We start from the raw sequence: 22,886 nt of genomic DNA on the forward strand, positions 1-22,886 counted from the left end.
CACTTCGGTCATCGCCCTACCTCTTTCCTTTAGAGATGCTGTGGCACTTAGGGATTGTCGTTGTGACACTCAGAGATTTTCCTACTCAAGCTTAGGCAAATCTGGGCTACAAACTAGAAGACTCAATATCTTTTTGCCAGTAGTTGCTTTAGTGCCTGGCCTTTCTCTGATGGAAGCTCACCTGCTAAGTCTGAATATCAGAAAAAGTAGTACTAAGCAAGAGTCCCAATGATCAGGCAACAAGATTCAAGAATTCAGAAGGTTCTTTGAGAAAAAAGACCTAGCACCCTGTCCTCCTAGCATTCTTGGTGAGACTTTAAAATTTTTTTTAAAAACCCAAAATATAGTCCTTATAATCAGAGGCACCTATAGCTATATCAAGAGTACCCCTGCGTTCAATGGTTTCCTGATTGAACCTGCCCTTGGCTGAGCCAGGTAAATGCTGGAGGCTGGTCTCCAGCTGATTTGGTGATGTTCACTGTCTGCATTGCTTCCAACAGGTTACCTGGCTCTGGTGATTGCGGCCTGTGTGCTGAACTTTCACAGAGCCCTTCCTCTTTTCGTGATCACGGTGGTTGCCATCTTCTTTGTGATCTGGGATCACTTCATGGCCAAATATGACTCTCAAATCGCTCATTTCCTCTCTCCTGGCCAAAGGCTTCTGGACAGCCACTGGTTCTGGCTGAAGTGGTAAATGCTCTTAGTTCTCTTACTGAGGTTGAGAGTGATGTTAGTCTTTTCTAACACTGTTCCATAGATTTGTTCTGAAATTGCTTCCTCATTTATGGGATATTGAAGCTAGAAACAACCTAGGGAATAATCTGTTAAAAAATGCCTTCATTTTACAAGCAGGACATCAAGGCCTAGATAAGGCAAGATGTGCTCAAATGTCCCTACAAACTATCTTAATTTCAAGTGCCACTAAATGATAAAATGTTGTCCAAAAGTTGGGACGGTTCTGACTTAGACAGGTAGCTTTCTGCTCTGGGCACGAATCTGAACTCTTGGGGAGGAAAGGTCTGTGAATTAGTAAAGCCAACTCTCTCTTATAGGACCCCCTGTCCTGCAAATGACCATTCAGGGCTTTTCTTTCAGCCTCTCTCTCTGTGGGACCTCCTCTCTTTCCAGGTGGCCCTACAGGGTAGGACCCAGAACCCATTCTCCCCAGTGTGGCCCACATGGAATCTACCAGGAAAGTTCACACATTCTTTGCCTAATAAACCAGGGTTGTACAATCCCAACAGAGCAACCCTCCCTGGCTCTGCCATCCACTGATTCAGTGCTATCGTATGCCCACTAGATTCCCCAAGGAGTCAGAACCCAGGCTAAAGCCTGACTTAGTTCTCTGAGGCTTAGGTGAGGTCTCCAATGCAGAGAACACATTTCAAGCTCTCCCTTGCAGGGAAGAAGGGAACGCTTCCCCCATCTCCCAAAATGAAGACGCCCAGCAGCTCTCGCAAAGAAATCACCGGACTTCCTCTCCAAGCATCGTTTCTCCTCTCTGACTCTTTTACATATCCAAAGGGCCCAAGTGTTCTGGACACATTGTTTCATTTTTTGACTATGTGCCTTTATAGCTACACCCAAAAAGAGTCTCTTGCAATTTCTAGAAGCATAATTTCCTGGTGCCAGGGTGTGTTACTCAATAGTTTTTGTTTGTTAGTTGAAGCTTGTTTAAGATTTTAAAGTTAGCACAGCAAATGATGCCAAAGCCTCCTTCTTTGTTCCCTTAGGGTGATTTGGGGCTGCCTGATCCTGGGAGTTATTTTCTGGCTGGTCTTTGACACCGCCAAACTGGGCCAACAGCAGCTGGTGTCCTTCGGTGGACTCATAATGTACATTACCCTGACATTTCTATTTTCCAAGCACCCAACCAAAGTAAGCATGAAATCGATCATTTCTTGGTCTTTTTCCCTCTTTTTTTCCCTCATGTGTAAATTGCTCAAAATAATGAGTATGAGAGAGTTGAACTGTTATTCACCATTTTTCTTACCTTGTTATGATATTTCAGTGGCTAAGGTGCCCTTTTCCTGAACGTTAATAGTACTGTTGCTCTCTCATTTTCATTCTCAGTAATTTTCCAGTTGCTCAACCAGTGAGATACTCTCTCCTGTCAAGTCCGATTTCTACTCATGTACCCCCTTCCCCCCAATCAAACACACATACAAAGAAAACTCATCCATTTTTATTCAGATTTCCCCAGACCAACAAATAATCTAATATTCTACCATTGGATTCTGCAGTTATCAAATTTGTATTTGCCATTGAGGCTATTTTACTCCAAAAATTTGTACTTAAGCAGTTTTGTTCACATAGAATTCCATTCTCACCCTTGTTCTGTCAGCCTGCAACCCAATAAATGGGCAAGAATTCTGAGATATCAAAACTTTCACATATGCTTCATAATGGCAAAGTCTGGAAGACTGTACTGGCTGAAAGGCTGATCCAAGAAAAGAGCATTAATCAAAACCAAAGCCACCTGATACAATCCAAATTCTTTGCCCTGTGCGGGTGACCATCTCTGCTATTTTCTGTGCCTCCAATCCCATAGTTCTTTGCAGGCCACTCATCTCTACTCCAAAAATGAAAGCACTTGATTGTCCATTACCACTGCACTCCCTGGGTCTGCATTAGAGTTAATTGGTTCCTTTTACTGTGAAATGAGAGCCCCTCAACAGGGTGGAATTTCACTTAATTCACTTACAAATTGTCAAATCAACAAACCTTGGACACACAGAGAAGTCATGTTCGTCCTTTCCATTTTCCAAATGGGGAAATAATTATATGTATCTAACATTTACAGCATGACCGGGAAGGCCAGATTCTTCCTCTTTTAATGGCCCTTCTAAGACTACTCTTCGTGTCTAAGTGATTTTATCTTGACAAAATGGTTACATACACTGCTGGGACTGAAGGCTTAATCTCAAGTTTATGAAGAGGGAGCACAACCCTGAGATTTTTAGGTATGATTCTATGGAGGGATTCTCTGCTCACAACTGCTTTGGCCTCCGAAAGAAGGTGGATCACAGGCCACATCTGAGAAGCTTCCAAGGAAATAGTGATCCTCTGGGCATTTATGCTGAGTTCAGCATTCATATTCTAATAACCTATATCTCTTCCTATTTCTGTATAGGTTTACTGGAGGCCTGTCTTTTGGGGTGTTGGGTTACAGTTTCTTCTTGGGCTTTTGATACTAAGGACAGAACCTGGATTTATGGCTTTTGATTGGCTGGGGAAACAAGTTCAGGTAAATTTGGTTCAAAAGAATGCCTTGCTTTTATAGTGCTTTTAACATTTGAATATAACCCTCAAGACATGTCAGAAATAGCTTTATTTGTCTGCATTAGTTGACCCAAATTTTAATTCCATAGCATGAATTAGACAAATAACTTTGTTTATGTTAATCCATGTAGTTTATTAATATTCTGGTTGTCTCTTACCCATACCATCCACTGCATCACTCCTCAATCCCATTTGACCCCTTCATCCTGCCTGAGGGGTGTCACTCTTCTAAGATGTTTTCCCCAACAGAGAAATAGGCTTCTTTGCATCTAGTGGCAACCAGTACCTCCCATGTACCATCTGTGGCTTCTGGAGCAAGTTACCACACCCAGCTTATTCGTTAGCACCCTAGAGTCAGAGTGAATGGCAGAAACGCCAGGAAACTGTATGCAGTTATAGTTCTAAGATATACTTCCAGGCCATCCACTGGAGGGGGAAAGTTGACAAAATTAACTCTCCAAGTCTATCCCACAAGTTTTCTGAGTCCCCACCCTCTGCAGAGCCATAGGTCCTGTGGATGGTAACTACCTCTTTAGTGCTTGTAATGATCTGCTCTTTTCCTTTCTTTAACTCAGACATTCCTGGAGTACACTAATGCTGGTGCCTCATTTGTCTTTGGTGAGAAATATGAAGACCACTTTTTTGCATTTAAGGTAAAGCCAAACACTTTTTTTCTATGTAGACACTCCCTTTTCAGTAACTTCTCAGTCTTTGTAGATGTTCAGATAGAACCTAACTGATCAGAACCCAGGCATATACCTGCCAGGCATGTCATAGGGACACAGCCCATCACTGGGCTTTCTCCTTTACCTGAAGTCAGTGGACTGAAAACATTTAATTTTTTTACAGTAACATTCAGGGAAACATGTAGAGGAAGTCAGGAATACTGAAGCACAGGCATACCTCAGAGATATTGCCGGTTTGGTTCCAGACCACCGCAATAAAATTAATACCGCGGTAAAGCCAGTCAAAAATTTTTTGGTTTCCCAGCTCATATAAGTTATGTTTATACCCTACTGTAGTCTAGTAAGTGTGCAATAGCAGTATGTCTAAAAAAAGTACACACCTTAATTAAAAAATACTTTACTGCTAAAAAAAATGCCAAAACAATTACAATAGTAACATCAAAGATCACTGATCACCATAACAAATATAATAATAATGAAGAAGTTTGAAATATTGTGAGAATTACCGAAATGTGACCCAGAGACACAAAGTGAGCAAACGCTGTTGGAAAAATGGCGCCTACAGACTTGCTCACCCAAGGTTTACCAAAATCGTTCAGTTTGTAAAAAACACAACCTCCAAGAAGTGCAATAAAGCAAAGCACAACAAAACAAGGTATGCCTGTACTTTTGGATGTCTTGTAGCATTTGCTGAGATAGTTATGAAAGATCATGTAGGGGGGACTTCCCTGGTGGCGCAGTGGTTAAGAATCCGCCTGCCAATGCAGGGGACACGGGTTCGAGCCCTTGTCCGGGAAGATCCCACACGCTGCGGAGCAACTAAGCCTGTGCGCCACAACTACTGAAGCCCACACACCTGGAGCCCGTGCTCTGCAACAAGAGAAGCCACCGCAATGAGAAGCCCACACACCACAACGAAGAGTAGCCCCCTCTCCCTGCAACTAGAGAAAGCCCGCGCACAGCAACAGGACCCAACGCAGCCAAAAATTAATTAATTAATTAATTTTCTTAAAAAAGATCATACGGGGTAATAGTATCTGAGATTTCAGGGAAAAGAACATTAGGTCCCTGGCAATGAATAGACATATGGCTGCTAATGCCTCCCCAGTCCAAGCTCAGTGACAGCCCTGCAGTCAGGAAACTCCTTAATCCCAGACAAACTGGGACAGCTGGTCACTCACATCAAGCTCTGTTCTTCCAGAGCCATCCCCTTGCTTAACACCTTTCCCCTCTCTCTTTCAGCACAGCCTTCACCTCGGCAGGCCTGCAAGCTGGGCCTCCTCCCAACCAAAGGAGAGATGTTATTTTACAGGCGAAAGGCAACTTGGCAACTTGGCCCCATGCTCAGGCCTAATCGATTCTCTCCCAGGCCTCCCCCATCCCCAGGAAGCCCATCTTCCTCTGGGAAGTCCCTGCAAATCCTTGTCAATTAGTCAGAAAGATGCATTTGGCTTTTCCTTCAGATTTCTTTTTTGTGGTGTGCTATTGTTCCTACACTTCTCCATTGTCTTCTCACTCGGGGACTCCAAATTTACCTCCAAATTACCTCGGCATCGGTTAGGCCAACTGCTATGCTGAATCTTTTTTTAAACTGCTGACTTGATACTTTGGTGCTGAGATAACTAAGCCATCTCTGAAAGGTCAAATGTTTACAAATTGAGATAGAAATATGCTCCTGTCATGAATTGAATCCAGAATTACAAAAAATAATATCACGGAGAAGGAGGAACTTGCTGCCCAGACTGCACCAGTGTCTTTAGACCTCCCCCAACCCTCTGCCCCCAGGGCAGTAGTCTCCATCCTTTCTGCCAAAGCAGATTCCTGTGGGAACATTGGGGAGATGAGCCCCTTTAACTCCCTGAAGCTTTCAGGAAGGCTCTGCCTGCCCATTAAAGCCAATAAAATCACATAAGTGAGCAAGCTCTGAATAATGGCACAAAAAGTCTTTTAATATATATTATTAATAGATTTTTCTAAATTAGATCCTGTACAAATTGTCCTTGGCCATTCTGTGTCTCTGGTGGCAGCTTGTCCCTGGCCATTTAGCTGGGAACAGAGGGGAAGGGGAACAATGGAGTAGGGGTGGGGAGGGACCCAGACCACAGCTCTGTGTGGTCTATGCAGGGAAGAAACTGTTCCCTGTAGACACACAGGCTGCATTGAAGGCATCCAAAGAGCATCAGGAAAATCGGATCTAGAAAAAGACAACCTTTGTTAACACAGACGTAAACTAGTTTCCAGAGTTTAATCTTTGTAAAGTGATTCAAAAATCTATAGGTAAAACAGTTATTATTCTAAAAGCTAAATCCACGAATGCTTGCTTTATACAAGGCATTGTTTAAGCACCTACTGTGTCACTACTGTGAATAAGGATCTGAGATAGCTCACACTTAATCGTGACCCAGGTTACTTTGCTAATAAGTAGTGAAGCCCATGTCTGTTTAATATCAGAACAACAAGAATATCTGCCAGTGGCTTTCAGTTTCTTGATCTAATTATTACAAATTCCCCCCAAAACGTCATTCCTTCTCTTAGAAACTAAAGTAAGAAAAGCTCATCATAGCAGGATTTTTTTTTTTAAGTCAAGTTTCCTATGAAATAGACTCAAGCTTATCCAGAACAAATTAGAGTAAGAGACTGTAGATGGGGAAGTTGCCTGTTAAAAACGTTGTTTAGTTCAAGAGGAGTTTCCAGTATTTTGATGACATTTCAGAGGGGGAAAAGGAGGCAGAAAGGAGACTGATCTGAAAGCTACTAATACTGCTGGGGCCAATGTTAACCCGTGACCACTCTTCCCCACCACCACCCCCAGGTCCTGCCCATCATGGTTTTCTTCAGCACTGTGATGTCCATGTTGTACTACCTTGGATTGATGGAGTGGATCATTAAAAAGGTACCAGGACTAGAAGGCAGTGGGTGACCGGTGTAGAGCTGATTATCGCAGGGACAAATTCTTGAATGCCTTTTATCTGGGTTTTTCCAAAGTACCTTTCCCTTTGTACCAAGATCCACACCCACCTCAAGTTATTAGATTTAAACCCAAAAATCCTACATGGGTCCACAGAGGGAATTTTATCTCCAGGACTTCTAATAGGGCTGTGACTTGCAACACACTGAGCATCTTCATGAAGCAGTTATTCCGTTAGCCAAAGAATTGACTCCAAGGGATGGGGACCTGATTGTCCCTTCATCTTGGCTATCTGCCCAAGGCTTACACAGTCACTGCTTATCCTCAGGTGATAACGAAGGTGGACCCTCCTGGTCTAGGAGTTGCTAGAGAATCAAAGAAGAAGGGGAAGCTGATCTTTTCTCCTGAGGGATTTTTGTAAGCACACAAATTTTTTTTTTTAGGTCTGAAAAGTTAACCTCAGTTCTGCTGCCCCAGCAGCTGTCAGTCATACATTATGTTAGATCACAAAACTCAGAAATTTGTAAGCTAGTTTGAATGTACATGAGAGCAAGGCAGTGTATACAGGGCTTGGGAACAGACACAGCCCTCTTTTGATCTCTGTAAAGAAATAAAATTTATTTATTTTAAAAAAGAAAAAGAGAGAGAGAGCCAGAATACCAGGAGAATTAAAAGTTTCAGCAAGAGCACCAGGGCGCATAGTTTTCTAATTGTCAGTTTAAACATTCAGCATTCCTGTGTCTACATCGAAGCAGGAAGGAAGGAGAGAGGATGCAACAGGAAGTCCCCATTCTGAGGTGGGCACCACAGTCCCTGGTTGGAAGGACCACTACAAATTGGGACCATCAACCATGTTTGTTTGAGAGTTAAGTAGAAAAGGCCAAACCTCAACTACATCCCATTACTTATTAGCTAGGCAAACTTTGACAGAACAGCTAAACTGTTCTGTGCCTTGGTTTCCTCTTCTGTAAAATGGGCCTAATTATAGGACCTCCCTCAAAGGCTTATTGTGAGGATTAAATGCATTACTTAGAACAATGGCTTAAAACAGTGCCTGGAATGCTGTGAAGACTGCCATGACTGTTAGCAATTATTACAACTTATTACTTGTACGCAATAGACATTCAAAAAACTTTACTTGTATGAAATAGACATTTCAATAGACATTGTATAGTGTTCAAAGTATATACAATGACTCAGACTTACCACTCAAATAGGATTTGATCAGACTGCACTATGGACTATATAAGGTATACTCAAGTTTAGTACAATTGTTGAAGGCCTCAGTATTTTCCTCCAGTTTAAAGATTTTTATCCCTACTTTGAAGTTCTGTGTATACAAATAGCTCTTTACTGACTTTATCCTTTTTTGCCTTTTAGGTTGGATGGGTAATGCTAGTGACTATGGGAACATCTCCTGTTGAATCTGTAGTTGCTTCTGGCAATATATTTGTTGGACAGGTAAGTTGTAATATCAAAAAACAAAACACTTGCTAAAATGGATACTCTTTCCAGAAAGAGAAATAAAAAAATATGACGGTGTTATTTCTTTTAGTGTAGGGGGAAGGGTGTCAAGATAATGAACCCTCAATATTGACAATGTCCAGATTCCAAGGAGAGAGAAAGAGAGAGAGAGAGAGAGAGAGAGCGCCCTTCTAAGAGTATCAATGCACTAGTGTGGAATTTGGGTCCTTGAAAATTTATGGAGAGGAAGAAAGATTGAATCATTTTATCAAAGCATAAGGCTTCTCATGTATAGATTCTCAATAAGTCCTTTCTGAATTAACTGAATTGTTGAGGTTTCTGGCCCACCCATCAGAGGCTAGCAGCTCATCTACTCAAATGGAGTTCACCATTTATCTTGAAGCTGCAAACATGTAACAGACAGCCTCACACTCTGTAGTATAATGCTTGTGGCAACGAAAGAGACCAAAAAGGCTTTCCACCAACACCGTGCAGCCATATAAATACTTAAGCTCATTCTCAACTTATCTGAGCAGTCTCTTTGCTAAGTCTGAAGAAAAATGCTGATGAGCAAAAGTATTTTCACCTTCCTTATCCATCACGTGGATAAATGCTCTTTTTTAAAAAAATATTTATTTATTTACTTATTTATTTGGTTGCACCGGGTCTTAGTTGCTGCAGGAGGCCTCCTTAGTTGCGGCTCACCAGCTCCTTAGTTGTGACACATGGGCTCCTTAGTTGTGGCATGCAAACTCTTAGTTGCAGCACTCATGTGGGATCTAGTTCCCTGACCAAGGATTGAGCCTGGGCCCCCTGCATTGGGAGTGTGGAGTCTTATCCACTGCGCCACCAGGGAAGTCCCGATAGATGCTCTTTTGCCCGAAGTCCATTTAAGCAAAGAAGTATGTTGCCAAGTTCTGTCCCTCAAAATGGCAGCATTCCTAAGGGGTAGATAAGTAAGAAATGGTAATAATCATCCTCAACATTCAGGATATATGGCTTCAGGCAGAATGGAATCACACACCAAGGAAACCAAGTGTGAATACTTGCTAGCACGGCTGTGCAAAGAAATTGAACTCGAAGCAAAAATCAAGTCACCCAGAAAAACACATGGTTCCAGATCAGTAGACTTATACAACTGCTCCAGGCAGGCTGAGCCTTCTGATTGGTAAGCCCAGCTTACTAGCCTGGAGCAAAGTCTTTAGAGTGGGGCCCATACTTCTTTGCCCAGGAGTTGAAATTGTTATAATTATAGTCATAAAATCTCTCAGGACTAATTAGGGCACCATCTTGAGTTGATTACTCCTACCTGCAGGGTAAGAGGGCTCATGTACTGAGTTTCTATTTGGTCCATAAATTGAAGCTCAACACACTCAATCTCATAGCACAATTAGAAATAATGAGGGGAAAATTGTAAAATTGCACACATGCTTCTGTGGTGCTCAATCTGATACTTAATATGCTAAAAGTACAGCTATTATTTATGGAGAGCCCATGCTGCAGGCCACCTGCCCTCCTTAATGGGACTCAAGCCTTTACAACTACACTCTAATTGATTCCTTTCCATGCAAGGGGAAGAGGGGGGTCTCTGATTCTCAATTAGGAATGGGCCTGTGGGCACCAGTATATGTTATTGCTGGTATTTTTTCATACTTGTGTCTTGTTTCCCTATAGTATCAGCAAAGAGGTTTAAGGTCTGTTGAGATGAAGCTGGAAGATAGGAAGTCACAGAGGTTTGGGAATCACAGTTCCCAAGGCCAGGCCACTGGGCAGTTACTTGGCCCATGGTGCTCCAACCTTAGAAAAGAGTACTAAGCCATCACAGTCCAATCCTAGGCTAGGTGAGAGCCTTATGTGAATTGGCCTTGCAAACTTCACACGTGACTCTGTATGCGCACTGCCCTGGAGTCCAAAAGACCCAGACAATGATGGTGTGGGTTCTCAAACATGAGCACGCATCGGAACCACCAGGAAGCCTTGTTAAAACACCACTGCTGGATCCAGCCCCAGAGTTTCTGATTCAGGAAATTTGAGAATTTGCATGTCAAACAAGTTCCTGAGTCAAGCTGATAGAGTTGATCTGAAGTCCACTCTTAGAAATACTGCTGTAGAGAATGGAATTTTGAGTAAATTAGCATGTCCTCGTAAGGGAACGTTTAATCTGATCACTTTTTGTTTCCAGACAGAGTCTCCACTGCTGGTCCGACCATATTTACCGTACGTCACCAAGTCCGAACTCCACGCAGTCATGACCGCTGGGTTCTCTACTATTGCTGGAAGTGTCTTAGGCGCATACATTTCTTTTGGGGTAAGAATGTTTGGGGATTAATTTATAAAACCTCTTCTTTGTTTGCTATTATCATTTCTGCTTTTTCCTTTACTATTGCTGCCAGATAAGGAGGGCAAAAGAGTGTTCTTTTTGCTGTCTAGTTGGTCACAGTTTCTTTGACATTTGAATGGAGTGACCCCAAGGAGCTTTGGTGTTTCACTCTCATATCTCTGCCACCTAAATGTGAACTATATCCACCCATAGCAGAATGAAATCATATTATGAGGTTAATTTGGCTGAAGATTTGAATAAGTAAAAAAAAAAAACAAAAAAAAAACAACCTATTACTGACACTAAAGGCCATCTAGTTCAGTGGTCAGCAAACTATGGCCCATGGGCCAAATTTAGATCACTTCCTTCTTTTGTAACTAAAGTAAACTAAAGTTTGATTGGAAACCAGCTATCCTGTTCATTATCTAAGCAGCTTATATGATACAGACTTGAGTAGTTGTGGCCCTAAAAGCCAAAACTATTCACCCTCTACAGAAAACATTTTCTGACTCCTGGCTTACAGCACTGATTCTCAAAACTTACTTCACGTTAGAATCACCTGGGAGCTTTTAAAAGCCCTAATGCCCAGGCCCCTCCCCCAGAGTAATTCAACAGAATCTCTTGGGACGAGACGCAGGCATCAGTGTTCCCTTTCAATCCTCAGGTTTCAATGTATAGCCCAGTTTGAAAGCAGTGGGTCTATGCGATGGCGCCAGAACGTTATGGTAACTGGTGCACATGCCCTGAGCACAGGGCTTATTTACAACCCCTGGTGGAGAAATGGAATAACACAGCAGCTGTGTGGTCCAGGTGATGAGGAATTCTTACAAGATAGGCAAGTTTCATTACAGGACTTCATCTGAGCCTCACAGAGCGAATCAGTAGGAAGAGGGAAGAAAAAAAGGGTGAAGGAGACCTCAGGAATACCAGTTTGACTGACTCTCCAGATGGGTTGCTGTAGGAATTCTACATACAAAACTGTGCTGTGTGGAATGGGAGTGGGGAGGCAGGTGCAGATTCTATAATTCTGAAAATACAGGGAAGAGAATCCAGAAACAAGATAAGGATGTGGGAAGGGAAGGGGGAAGAGTTTAAGTAGACCTGCAGAGAGGAAAACAAATCGCTTACAGATTAAAGGGACTCTGGATAAACACATATTATGTAGGGGCACAAAGGACATCAGGAAAGCAAAAGGAAAATGGAGAGGGGTGTACCCATGCCTGCACCCCAGATACCCACCATCTAAGCTGATGATGTAATGAAATAGCTTTAGGGACTATATGAACATTCAGAGGAACAACAGAGAGGTAGAGTTATCTTCCTTGAAAATTTCTACAACACAGGATTAATTAATTCTCTTCTGAAATGCTCAGATTGTGGTTTTGTGCTTCTCCCCGAGGATGTGGTCAACTGGTATAACTTCCTCCCTCCTCTCAAGGTGATACCCAGCGTGTGGCTCTTCCAAGCCTCCAAAGAAACATTGATTTCTGGCACGTAATCAATGCCTGCCTTGTAAGGCATTTGAGCCATTCATTCAGAACACAACAGAAAAGCTAAACCTAAGTTGGTCTTCTTTCTCCTGAAATCACAGGTTTCGTCCTCTCACTTGTTAACTGCTTCAGTTATGTCTGCACCTGCAGCATTGGCTATTTCTAAACTTTTTTGGCCTGAGACAGAAACACCTAAAATAACCCTCAAGAATGCCATGAAAATGGAAAATGGGTAAGTGGGACACATTCACCTAGTTATTAGTTATTGACTATACAAGCAGGAGGTTGGTGGGAGGGGAGGTTTGCTCCAGTCCAAAGTGCAGCAAGAATTTGATCATCAGAGAACACAGTGAATTTAATTTCCCATGACTATGTAGACTTCACCCAAAGTATCTTGTTTCAGTACTCAAGGAGATCTTTTCTAAATATCAATACCTAAATGTCAATACATTTCCTTGACTGTTCAGTGTAGATATTTCATTTAATTAACTTTTTTAGATTGAAGTATAGTTGATTTTCAATATTATATTAGTTTTAGGTGAAGAGATATTTAATTTTAAATATAGCATAGGGTTCATTGGGCCATGATTTAAGACTGTTAGAAAGCCATAGGATCACTGTTTCTGGAAGTTTCTTATATAATAGGGAAGAAAAGTGTGGTATCGGTATTCCTTTTTAGTAAAATTTATTTATTTATATATTTATTAAAATATTTCTTTCTTTATTTGGCTGCATTAAGTCTTAGTTACGATGTGAGAGCTCTTCATTACAGCAGGCCAGCTTCTCTCTAGTTGTGGTGTGTGGGCTCAGTAGTTGAGGCACACAGGCTCTCTAGTTGTGGCACACAGTCTCTCTAGTTGTGATGCGTGGGCTCTAGAGCCCGCAAGCTTAGTTGTCCCACGGCATGTGGGATCTTAGTTCCCCGACCAGAGATCGAACCCACGTCCCCTGCATTGGAAGGCAGATTCTTAACCATTGGACCACCAGGGAAGTCCCGATATAGGTATTTCTAACCCCTCTTAGGTTCATTTACTTTTTGCCCTGTTCAAAAGAAAGAGAAGAGGGTGGAAAAAACTAAGGGATTTAGGGTATTCAAAAGTATGTCATTAAGTAACAGAATTCATCAACCAATATGTTTCTGAGATTCATCCCTTGTTTGTATGTAGAGAGAGTCATAACCATGAGTGAAAAAGCAAGTTGCCAAAGAATATATATGGAATATGTGGATTTCACTTATATAGTTAGCAAGTATGTAAACTGATACAATGTATTATGTAGGGATAAAGAAAATTGAAAAGAAAGGGAATCATAAGCAAATTCCAATGGGCCAAGTACCTCTGATATTAGAGAGAAGAAGATGAGATGAAGTAGGGGGTGCTCAAAGCTGATGTGACTCTCCATTTCTTAAACGAGGTGGTGGATACACAGGCCTTCCTTGAATTGCTAGTTCTTTTACTGTGAATATTTTATAAATATTCTCTGGAAGCTACTTTTAATTAAATATCATTGTTAAAACCTGTAATATTTTTATCCCAATTTTTTATTATAAACGCCTCCAAATTAAAAGAGTAGTATAACATTTAGACACTCATATGCCCATCACCTACACTCAACAATTATAAATCCCATCATAATTTCACGGAATTCAGGTATTTCAGCCAGGACATGGGTCTGAGAGTTTGTCTCTCCATTTGAATGAGCTCTGATTATGCCATTTCTACACCTGTGATGTCCATCCACTGATAATCCCTTGGTAATTCTGGAATTGCTATTTTTTGATAAAGTGATTCAAAGAATCTCCTAGAAGCCGCAGCACAGGGAGCATCCTCATCCATTCCCCTGGTGGCAAACATCGCTGTGAATCTGATTGCCTTCCTGGCCCTGTTGTCTTTTGTGAATTCAGCCCTGTCCTGGTTTGGAAACATGTTTGACTACCCACAACTGAGTTTCGAGGTATGATTCTATCATGCTTTTCCTCCTTTTTGTTTCTGCCAATCTTTGTTTAAAAATAAAATAGGTTTGTGAACAGCCTTGCCTAACGTGTATAGTGCACTCTTATACAATGTACAAACTTATCATGAATCCCACTCTTCCCACACCCCTTTTGCTGTCTCCTATCACCCTCCTTACCCCAACACAGAACCATTCTGTCCTGACCCCATTCCCCAAAATCCAGGTTACTTCAAATGACCCAATTTCAACCTTGACTCCTAATGGATATAGACAGGCTAGAGAATGCACAGGGATCTCTGTGCCTAAAAGACACACAGAGGGGGCGGGAACAATCTGGTCATGAGTGTGAGGCCGAAGAACCAGAAGCAAATCACTACTCTAATAAAGTATCCATTTTTGGTTTTTGTAGGTAATATGCTCCTACATCTTCATGCCCTTTTCCTTCATGATGGGAGTGGACTGGCAAGACAGCTTTATGGTTGCCAAACTCATAGGTTATAAGACATTCTTCAATGAATTTGTGGCTTATCAGAAACTCTCAGAATTGATCCATTTAAGGCAAGAGAGTGGACCCAAATTTGTGGATGGTGTGCAGCAATATATGTCGGTGAGTAAATTTTTCCCCCCAATATACTTCTTTGTCACACACATACATTCATCAAATAGCTGCTGGTGCCTCTGTGTGTCAGGCACCATGCCAGGCATTTGCGGTACATCAGAAGGAAACAGGCCCCAAATCTCTGACATCATAACGTACATAGTGACTCATAATTGTCAGTTGTGTTGAGTTAATCACAGTGTCTGTGCGCACGCACGTGCGCGTGTGTGTGTGTACAGAAAGAAACGCAGCTAATCCTTACCACTGTGATCATTTACCTCTGAGCACTATCAATACAAACCCAGAGTCATAAGAGCTGGGATTGGAATCAATCAACAGATATTTATGGAATGTCTTCCGTGAGCACTGTGCTATGTACGGAGGCCACGGTGTTGAATGAGTGATAAGGCCTCTGCTCTCATGCGGCTCATAGTCTAATGACCAGGAAGGACTCTTCCTTCCTATTTAAGAAATTTTTTGAACTCTGAGAAACTGCCTAAGTGCCGCATAGCACCTGGATATCGAAAGAAACAGTGAGACACAGTAACTACTCTCCAAGCAAATGAGGGAAGAGAAAAAGCTCAGGGCCTTTCAGACAAGCACCCTATAATTATGTCAGGATTTCTGGTCCATAGCGTGCAAGGAGATGCTCATGTCTGCTTGGCCTTGAATGGGATGAGGGAACTTGGAGGAGGCCATTATTTAAGCCATATTTTCAGCTGAGTCTCTAACTTCTACTTTCCAGAACAGAATTGTCACACGTGGAAACTCTTAGGGAAATGGTGAACATTTCCAACCACCACCATGACTCATTAGAACAATCCATTTGGAATGAATGTCCTGGGCAGGTATTTGGCTTTAAAAGGAACGGGGAGGGAAAGCATGCTGCCCAAGGTTCTAACTGAGACTGCCTGCCTCTGACCACCACCACCATCTCACCCAGCCTCCCAAACACCAAACATGCAAATTTTCCTCCCACCTGTCACACGAATACCACAGCAAACTCCAGGAGAGTACTGATTTGTATTTTACGGTCAGCAGCATTTTGACCCACACATCTGATATGAACAAGAGCTCTAGGACAGTAGGTCTCCTGCGTCTCAAATGTTCATTCTTCAACTGACCACGCAATGGAGCTTGGCCAAATGTCCTCATTGTTTGGAGGCCACCACAAACTAGCTTGCTTCTCTGCCAAAAGTAAAGAATAGGCTAAATTAAGTGAAATGTTTTCCATCCCCAACTGGCAGTTGCCTGGAGAACGTAGTTTTGCTAAAAGGAAGCTCTCAGTTCTGGTTGTGCTAAGCAGGTTTGTCAACAGGTTATTAAGAGGACAGAAATAGAACAGTAGAGCTGATTTAGGTTGGGAGTGAGCCCAACCAGAGGCAGACCCACAGAAGATATTTGGAGATATGAGCTCAATGGCTTCTGCTATTGTTGAGTCACAAAGGGGAAAACATTTTGTTTTTCCCAATTTGTTATTTCCAATCAACCAAATGGGGATGAGTTCCTACAATTTCTGTTTACCAACCAACAAGTGGTGGGAGTGTCCCACCATCTACTGGAAAAAGTACCACGTGACTAAAACATTTGATCTGGGTCCATGAGGCAAAAACCCAGTGTAATCCATTGCATTATGCCCACTGACGACCTCCATCTAAGCGGTCAGAATGTGTAGGTGCAGATGGCCAACAGGCACATGGAAAGATGCTCAACATCACTAATTATTAGAGAAATGCAAATCAAAACTATGAGGTATCACCTCACACCAGTCAGAATGGCCATCATTAAAAAGTCTACAAATAATAAATACTGGAGAGGCTGTGTAGAAAGGGTAACCCTCCTACACTGTTGGTGGGAATGTACATTAGTGCAGCCACTATGGAAAACAGTATGGAGGTTCCTCAAAAAACTAAAAATAGAGTTTCCACATGATCCAGCAATCCCACTCCTGGGCATATATCTGGACAAAACTATAATATGAAAAGATACATGCACCCCAGTGTTCATAGCAGCACTATTTACAATAGCCAAGACATGGATGCAACCTAAATATCCATCGACAGATGAATGGATAAAGAAGGTATGGTCGGTATACATAATGTAATACTACTCAGCCATAAAAAAGAATGAAATGATGCCATTTGCAGTGACATGGGTAGACCTAGAGATTATCATACTAAGTGAAGTAAGTCAGAAAGAGAAAGACAAATACCATATGATATCACTTATATCTAAGTGGAATCTAAAATATGACACAGACGAACTTATTTACGAAATAGAAACAGACTCACAGACGGAAAACAAACTTATGGTTACCAACGGGGAAAGGAGGAGGGGGAAGGGATAAATTAGGAGTTTGGAAATAGCAGATACAAACCACTATATATAAAATTGATAAACAACAAGGTCCTACTGTACAGCACAGGGAACTATATTTAATACCCTGTAATAAACCATAATGGAAAAGAATATATATATATGTGTGTGTGTGTGTGTGTGTGTGTATATGTATATATAAATATATATATATAAAACTGAATCACTTTGCTGTACAGCAGAAACTAACACAATGTTGTAAATCAACTATACTTCAATTAAAAGAATAAGAGAAATGTGTAGGTAGCACGTTGTCCCCAGAATGAGCTCTTTATCACTCCACCATTTTCTCCTTCTTAAATATAATACTTTGCATGTTTGTTTGTTTACACATAAAACATACCATGGTACAGAATTCAAAAGGTACAAGAGATGTGGAGGGAAAAGGAAGCCATCCTCCCTATTTCTTTGCCATTCACCTCCTCTCCCTGTTCCACATTATGCTCACTGTTGTTACTGTTGCGCTTTGCTCTTGGTAACATATCTTGGATGCCACGCCATATCAATGCCTGTGACTCAGTATGAGCACATCATAACTTATTTTAACCAGTCCCTTGTTGATGAACACAGTTACCAATTTTTTGCTATTAGAAGTAATGCTGCAATGACTGTCCTTGTGGCACCTTTGCTCCTGTGCAAGGAGAGCTGGAAGATGTATTATGGATGGATTAGATTCCACTTAGATATAAGTGATATCATATGGTATTTGTCTTTCCATCACATAATCCTGCACATTTATGGGCAAAGGCAAAGTGGAATCATCCCAGCCTCCTTTTCCTCTTATCATAAAACCCTACATGGCCACGTCTGTGTATCCCTTTCCCACAGATCCCCAGAAGGAGAAAGAGGAATCTCAAGCACTTTATGCCATCTCCCTCCTCACGGTCTCTTAACAAGCTTGCCTATTTTTGAAGCCAACTGAACTAAATGAAAAGCACTAGACAGAGCAGGGGACAAAGATGATGAGCTTTTCCAGAAACAGCGGACTGCTCAAATACTTGAAATATTTTTTTCCTGCCCACTATATGCACACTGATTGAGAATATCAACAAAGGAGTTCTCAGAAATTATGAAAGAAAAGAGGAGCCTTATAATCAACAAAAAACTTACCATGAAAAAAAAAAACTTAACCATGAGCACTTGAGTCTTGAATGTGAGCTTTTAAAAATCCAGTTAGTGAAAGAAAAAAGAAAAGGTTTGTTCTTTGAACCAAATCATAGATTTTCCTCAGGATTTTGGAAAAGAAAATTATTGCCTCGGTTGTGTGGGTGCCTTTGCCAGATTGGCTGTGCCTCTGGTGAACAACTGAGCCTATTGAATCTTCCAAGCCTCCCATAATCAGCCCCTCAACCTGAGGAAGACTGTCTGGCCTGAGCAGCACCTCTTGCCTATTGGAATAGAGAAGGAGGGTCATGCTCACGCTTCCAAGAATTCACCTGCCATCTTCTTACTGCCCTGTGAAAGGACTATTCACTCTCCCACTACCTAACATTCCTATGGTCTGGTCAGAGCTGAGGAACAAAGAAAGGCAAGCACACACCACAGTCAGCTGAAAGGAGCCCCTCTGGTATCTGTGAGCTTCGTTTTTACTAAGGTAATTCCTTTTCACTGAAGTATAATTCGCATACAAAAAAGGCCTATTTTTGGTGTACGTATGTTTTGATAAATCTGTCACCTGTGTAACCATGACCACAAACAATCAAGATACCACACATTTCCACCACACCTAGAAAACTTCCCTCATGGCCAGTTGTCAACAACACCCCATCCCACCCCAACCCAGTCCCAGGAAACCAGTGATCTTTCTCTTACTATAGATCACTTTTGCTTGTTCTAGAATTTCATATAAATGGACTCACTTAGGATTCATGTTGTTGCATGTATTAGTTTTTTCCTTCCTACTGCAGAGTAGTATCCTTTTTTAATGCATATCCACACCTTATTTATCCATTCGCCAATTGAATGGCATTTGAGTTGTTTCCAGCTTGGGGCTATTGTGAATAAAGCTGTTATAAATATTCACGTACAGTCTTCTTGAAGACACATGTTTTTATTTCTCCTGGGAACATTCCTAGGAGTGGCGTTACTGGGTCATACAGGCTGTTATGTTAATTTGATAAGAAACTGCCAAGTATGTTTGTATTTTACAAACAGGCCGTGTCAGTTTACATTCCCACCAACAATGTACAAGAGTTCCAATTGCTCAACATCCTTGCCAACACTGGGTGTTGTCCTTCTTTTTTAGCCATTTTAGTGGATGTGTAGTGAGCTCATTGTTTTAATTTAATTTGCATTTTCCTGGTGATTAATGACGTCAAACATCTTCTCATGTGCTTATTTTGGCCATTTGCATATCTTTTGTGAAATCTCTTTATGTTTTTTATTGGGTGCTTGTCTTCTTAATGAGTTATAACAGTTCTTTATACATTCTGAATAAGTCCTTTGTCAAATAAATGTAATGTGAGTATTTTCTGGGACCAGTTTTGTATTGTCAGCAGCTAGTACTGTGCCTGACACAATATAGCAAGTGGTCAGGTCATACTGAATATTGGAGTTATCATCGAGCAGAAAATAGCATTTGTAGAGGCCAACAGTACCAACTCCAAGGACTTCATGGAGAGTCTCTGAATCCACACAGCCCCTTTCCCTCCCTGAAAATTCAAGGGGAGGACTTCCCTGGTGGCGCAGTGGTTAAGAATCTGCCTGCCAATGCAGGGAACACGGGTTCAATCCCTGGTCCAGCAAGATCCCACATGCCGCAGAGCAACTAAGCCCGTGCACCACAACTACTGAGCCTGCGTGCCGCAACTACTGAAGCCCGTGCACCTAGAGCCCATGCTCCAAGACAAGAGAAGCCACTGCAATGAGAAGCCCACGCACCGCAACGAAGAGTAGCCCCCACTTGCTACAACTAGAGAAAGCCCACAGGCAGCAACAAAGACCCCTCACAGCCAAAAAAAAAAAAAAAAAAAAAATTCAAGGGGAGATGGAAAAAAGAGACCAGGAAGCAACAGGTGTTTGACACCATACACTGTACATTTATTTGTCAATATTGATTCCATAGTCGGAATAGGAAGCCCAGTTAGGATATCAGATATACTCAGCTGGGTCACATAATGTATACATCTGTGTGTTTATGCTTATTTCTAGATTCGTGCTGAGACAATTGCCACTTATGCTCTCTGTGGCTTTGCCAATTTTGGTTCCCTAGGAATAGTGATCGGCGGACTCAGTAAGTGAAAAGAATATTCTCCAACAACAGATATGATATAAACATTCTTCCAATCTCCATGTTGCTCTGTAACATTATTTGTGTCCGAAAAAAAGAGCCCTGCAACAGCAATAAATTCTTTTGGGTCTATTTTTTATCCCTGCTCTGCAATGTAGTTTTTCCCATGTCTATTCAAGCTAATGTCGGGAAAAATCTGCTCAAATGTACAGGTGTTACTCCACTCAAAGATGACAAATAGATTACACTTTGTCTGCCAATTCCAATAGATTTATAATGACCAGCTAGAGAAGGATTCTGAGGGCCAGTGGAAATTCAATGGGAAAATGCCGTGATTAATTAATTCTATGCCACCACGGGCAAAGAAGGAGATGGTGACAGAGGAGTTGCAGATACTTGGAATCCTTCCTTGAAACCCATTTGCCTTGTCATGCCCTCATGAACATACTGTGAGTTCTCCTACACCAGAGAAACTTCTCTGGACGTGGAGCTCATCACTAAGCTCTTGAATCTTGAATTCTCCAGCTCAGTTTAAAAAAAGAAAAGTCAACGGACCTGAGACTCCAGCCCCAGAACAATTCTCAAAGGCTGGGAGTTTGGAATTCTAATCAATAGGCTCAACATTAATCTGCCATGCTTGCTTCCACATTTCCCAGCATCCATAGCTCCTTCCAGAAAGCATGACATCGCCGCAGGAGCAGTGAGAGCTCTGATTGCGGGGACCGTCGCCTGCTTCATGACAGCCTGCATCGCAGGTACTGCATTGCATCCTCTGTGTCTGGTCTCCCTGTGCTCAGAGGATGGCAGCTTTGGGGGGACGGTGCCTCTGCAGAGAGCTGAGAGGCACAGCTGCCATTAAGCAGATTGTGAAGTGAAAAGTGTGGAGCATGGTGGAGAAGCCAACAATGGAAGGAGAGTTCAGTGACTTCATTAATTAAATAAACAGAACTCTGTTCCACTTCCAGGTATGCTTACCAGCACTCCTGTGGACAGCAACTGTCATCACATTTTGGAGAATGCCTTCAACTCCAGCTCGGTTAGAAACACAACCGATGTAGTATCTTGTTGCCAGAGTCTATTGAACAGGTATTGTATTCTTGATGATAACTTCTTTATATCCATCATTAATAATAAAAATAGACCGAAAGACCCCAACCACTTATTTTTGTAACTTCATAACTCTTAATATAAGAACTTGTCTGGCAGTTCTAACCACCTTTCATCTTGACTAACTAAGACTAGAAACCATAGCACTAACCAGCGCTGCTCAAACATTTTAATATGCCCCCAGCTGTGTATTAGGTGCTTTGTATGAATTAGCTCACTTAAACCTTGCAGCCGCTGTATAAGTTAGGCACTACTGCTTTTTTAAGCATTAGATAAAATCTGGGTTTGGGGAGGCAACGTCACTTACCCAAGCAAAATGAGTGCAAGCAAGATCAAGATAGAAAGACCCAAGAAAATTTGGGTCTTTCTGCCCATAGAGCCCATGCCCTAGTAGTTACTAGGTACTGCCTCCCTTTCAAGGGTATCAAGCAATGCAGGCTTCCCTGACAACATGATGATGGTGACGCTACAATGGATGAGGGGCCATCAGTGACCCATGCCAGCCACCCCCATTCTGTACAGTCTCTATCTTCAGAAGCAGTATCACCACTCCATCTGCCCTTCTTAATGTGCACGTGTTTTTATAAGGATTGCTTCTATCCTTTATTCTTTTACTCTAGAGGAAATAAGGTGAGTCTTTCAGGCCAAACAGGATTTAAGAGTCAAAACTACTTCTCTGGTGCCTCTGTCCTTAACCCACCCTAACTGGAATGTGAGGCAGGATATCAGCTTCTCGCCCTATGCAATCTCTAATATGTCATCTTCTGTTCATCTACTGTTTCTGTTTTCTAAGGTTCAACTAACTGTTTTATTCTACTTTTCACCAGCACTGTTGTCAACGGTCCCGGTGAGGTCATCCCAGCAGGAAACCATAGCCTATATTCTTTGAAACACTGCTGCAATTTGTTGAATCCACCAACACTAAACTGCGGGTGGATTCCTTTTTGAGTTCAGCCACTTCTCCAACAGAAAAAATGTGAAAAAAGAAAAAATGTGAAAAAGGTTTTGGAATACCTTGAGTAATTTATTTGTGTTTTCATTCTTGTTCATGCACAAGAGTAATTTTTTAAAATCCATGTGAAAATAGTTGACTTGTGTTTGTGTGTGTGTGTGTGGTGATGGTGGTGATGATGAAGTAGGGACCTAAATGCCCAAAGGACTCTTTATCTCCGAAGTACAATATACTAGGATATTTCTTATTATTGATCATTTGTATCATATTTTTCTTGGAACTTACTGTGCCCTTTCAGTATTTAGACTTTATTTTAGAAATAAAATTGCATTAAATCTTTAAAAAATCTAGTGTATGTTTTATACTTAGAGCTTATCTTGAGAAGCTAAATTTTCATTGGCAAGACAATCTGTAATTAGATCTCATAAAATTTACAACTGAAAAATAAATTTACATACCCAGGTTGTTCCAGATAATACCTAAAAGTTTTCCAATAACTGAAATTAGTATCAGTTTTTAAA

General features: G+C 41.6%; 1 protein-coding gene across 1 annotated transcript in view; it reads left to right on the forward strand.

Moving 5' to 3' along the window:
• SLC28A3 (solute carrier family 28 member 3) overlaps positions 1-22,536 on the forward strand; it is a 57,497-nt gene extending 34,961 nt beyond the window's left edge. The window contains exons 5-18 of the mRNA XM_022558958.3: positions 501-690; positions 1,734-1,878; positions 3,134-3,247; positions 3,858-3,935; positions 6,781-6,861; positions 8,257-8,337; positions 10,523-10,648; positions 12,252-12,382; positions 13,935-14,103; positions 14,513-14,710; positions 20,228-20,309; positions 20,963-21,061; positions 21,272-21,392; positions 22,241-22,536. Coding sequence (XP_022414666.1) covers positions 501-690; positions 1,734-1,878; positions 3,134-3,247; positions 3,858-3,935; positions 6,781-6,861; positions 8,257-8,337; positions 10,523-10,648; positions 12,252-12,382; positions 13,935-14,103; positions 14,513-14,710; positions 20,228-20,309; positions 20,963-21,061; positions 21,272-21,392; positions 22,241-22,361 — 1,736 coding nt within the window. The 3' untranslated portion in view covers positions 22,362-22,536. The remainder of the gene's footprint in view (positions 1-500; positions 691-1,733; positions 1,879-3,133; positions 3,248-3,857; positions 3,936-6,780; positions 6,862-8,256; positions 8,338-10,522; positions 10,649-12,251; positions 12,383-13,934; positions 14,104-14,512; positions 14,711-20,227; positions 20,310-20,962; positions 21,062-21,271; positions 21,393-22,240) is intronic.
• Positions 22,537-22,886: the final 350 nt, after the last annotated feature.

The sequence above is a fragment of the Delphinapterus leucas genome, chromosome 6 (assembly GCF_059928025.1).
Source record: "Delphinapterus leucas isolate spDelLeu-1000000601 "Yukka" chromosome 6, BTC_Dleu_Yukka2, whole genome shotgun sequence".
NCBI classification, from domain to species: Eukaryota; Metazoa; Chordata; class Mammalia; order Artiodactyla; family Monodontidae; genus Delphinapterus; species Delphinapterus leucas.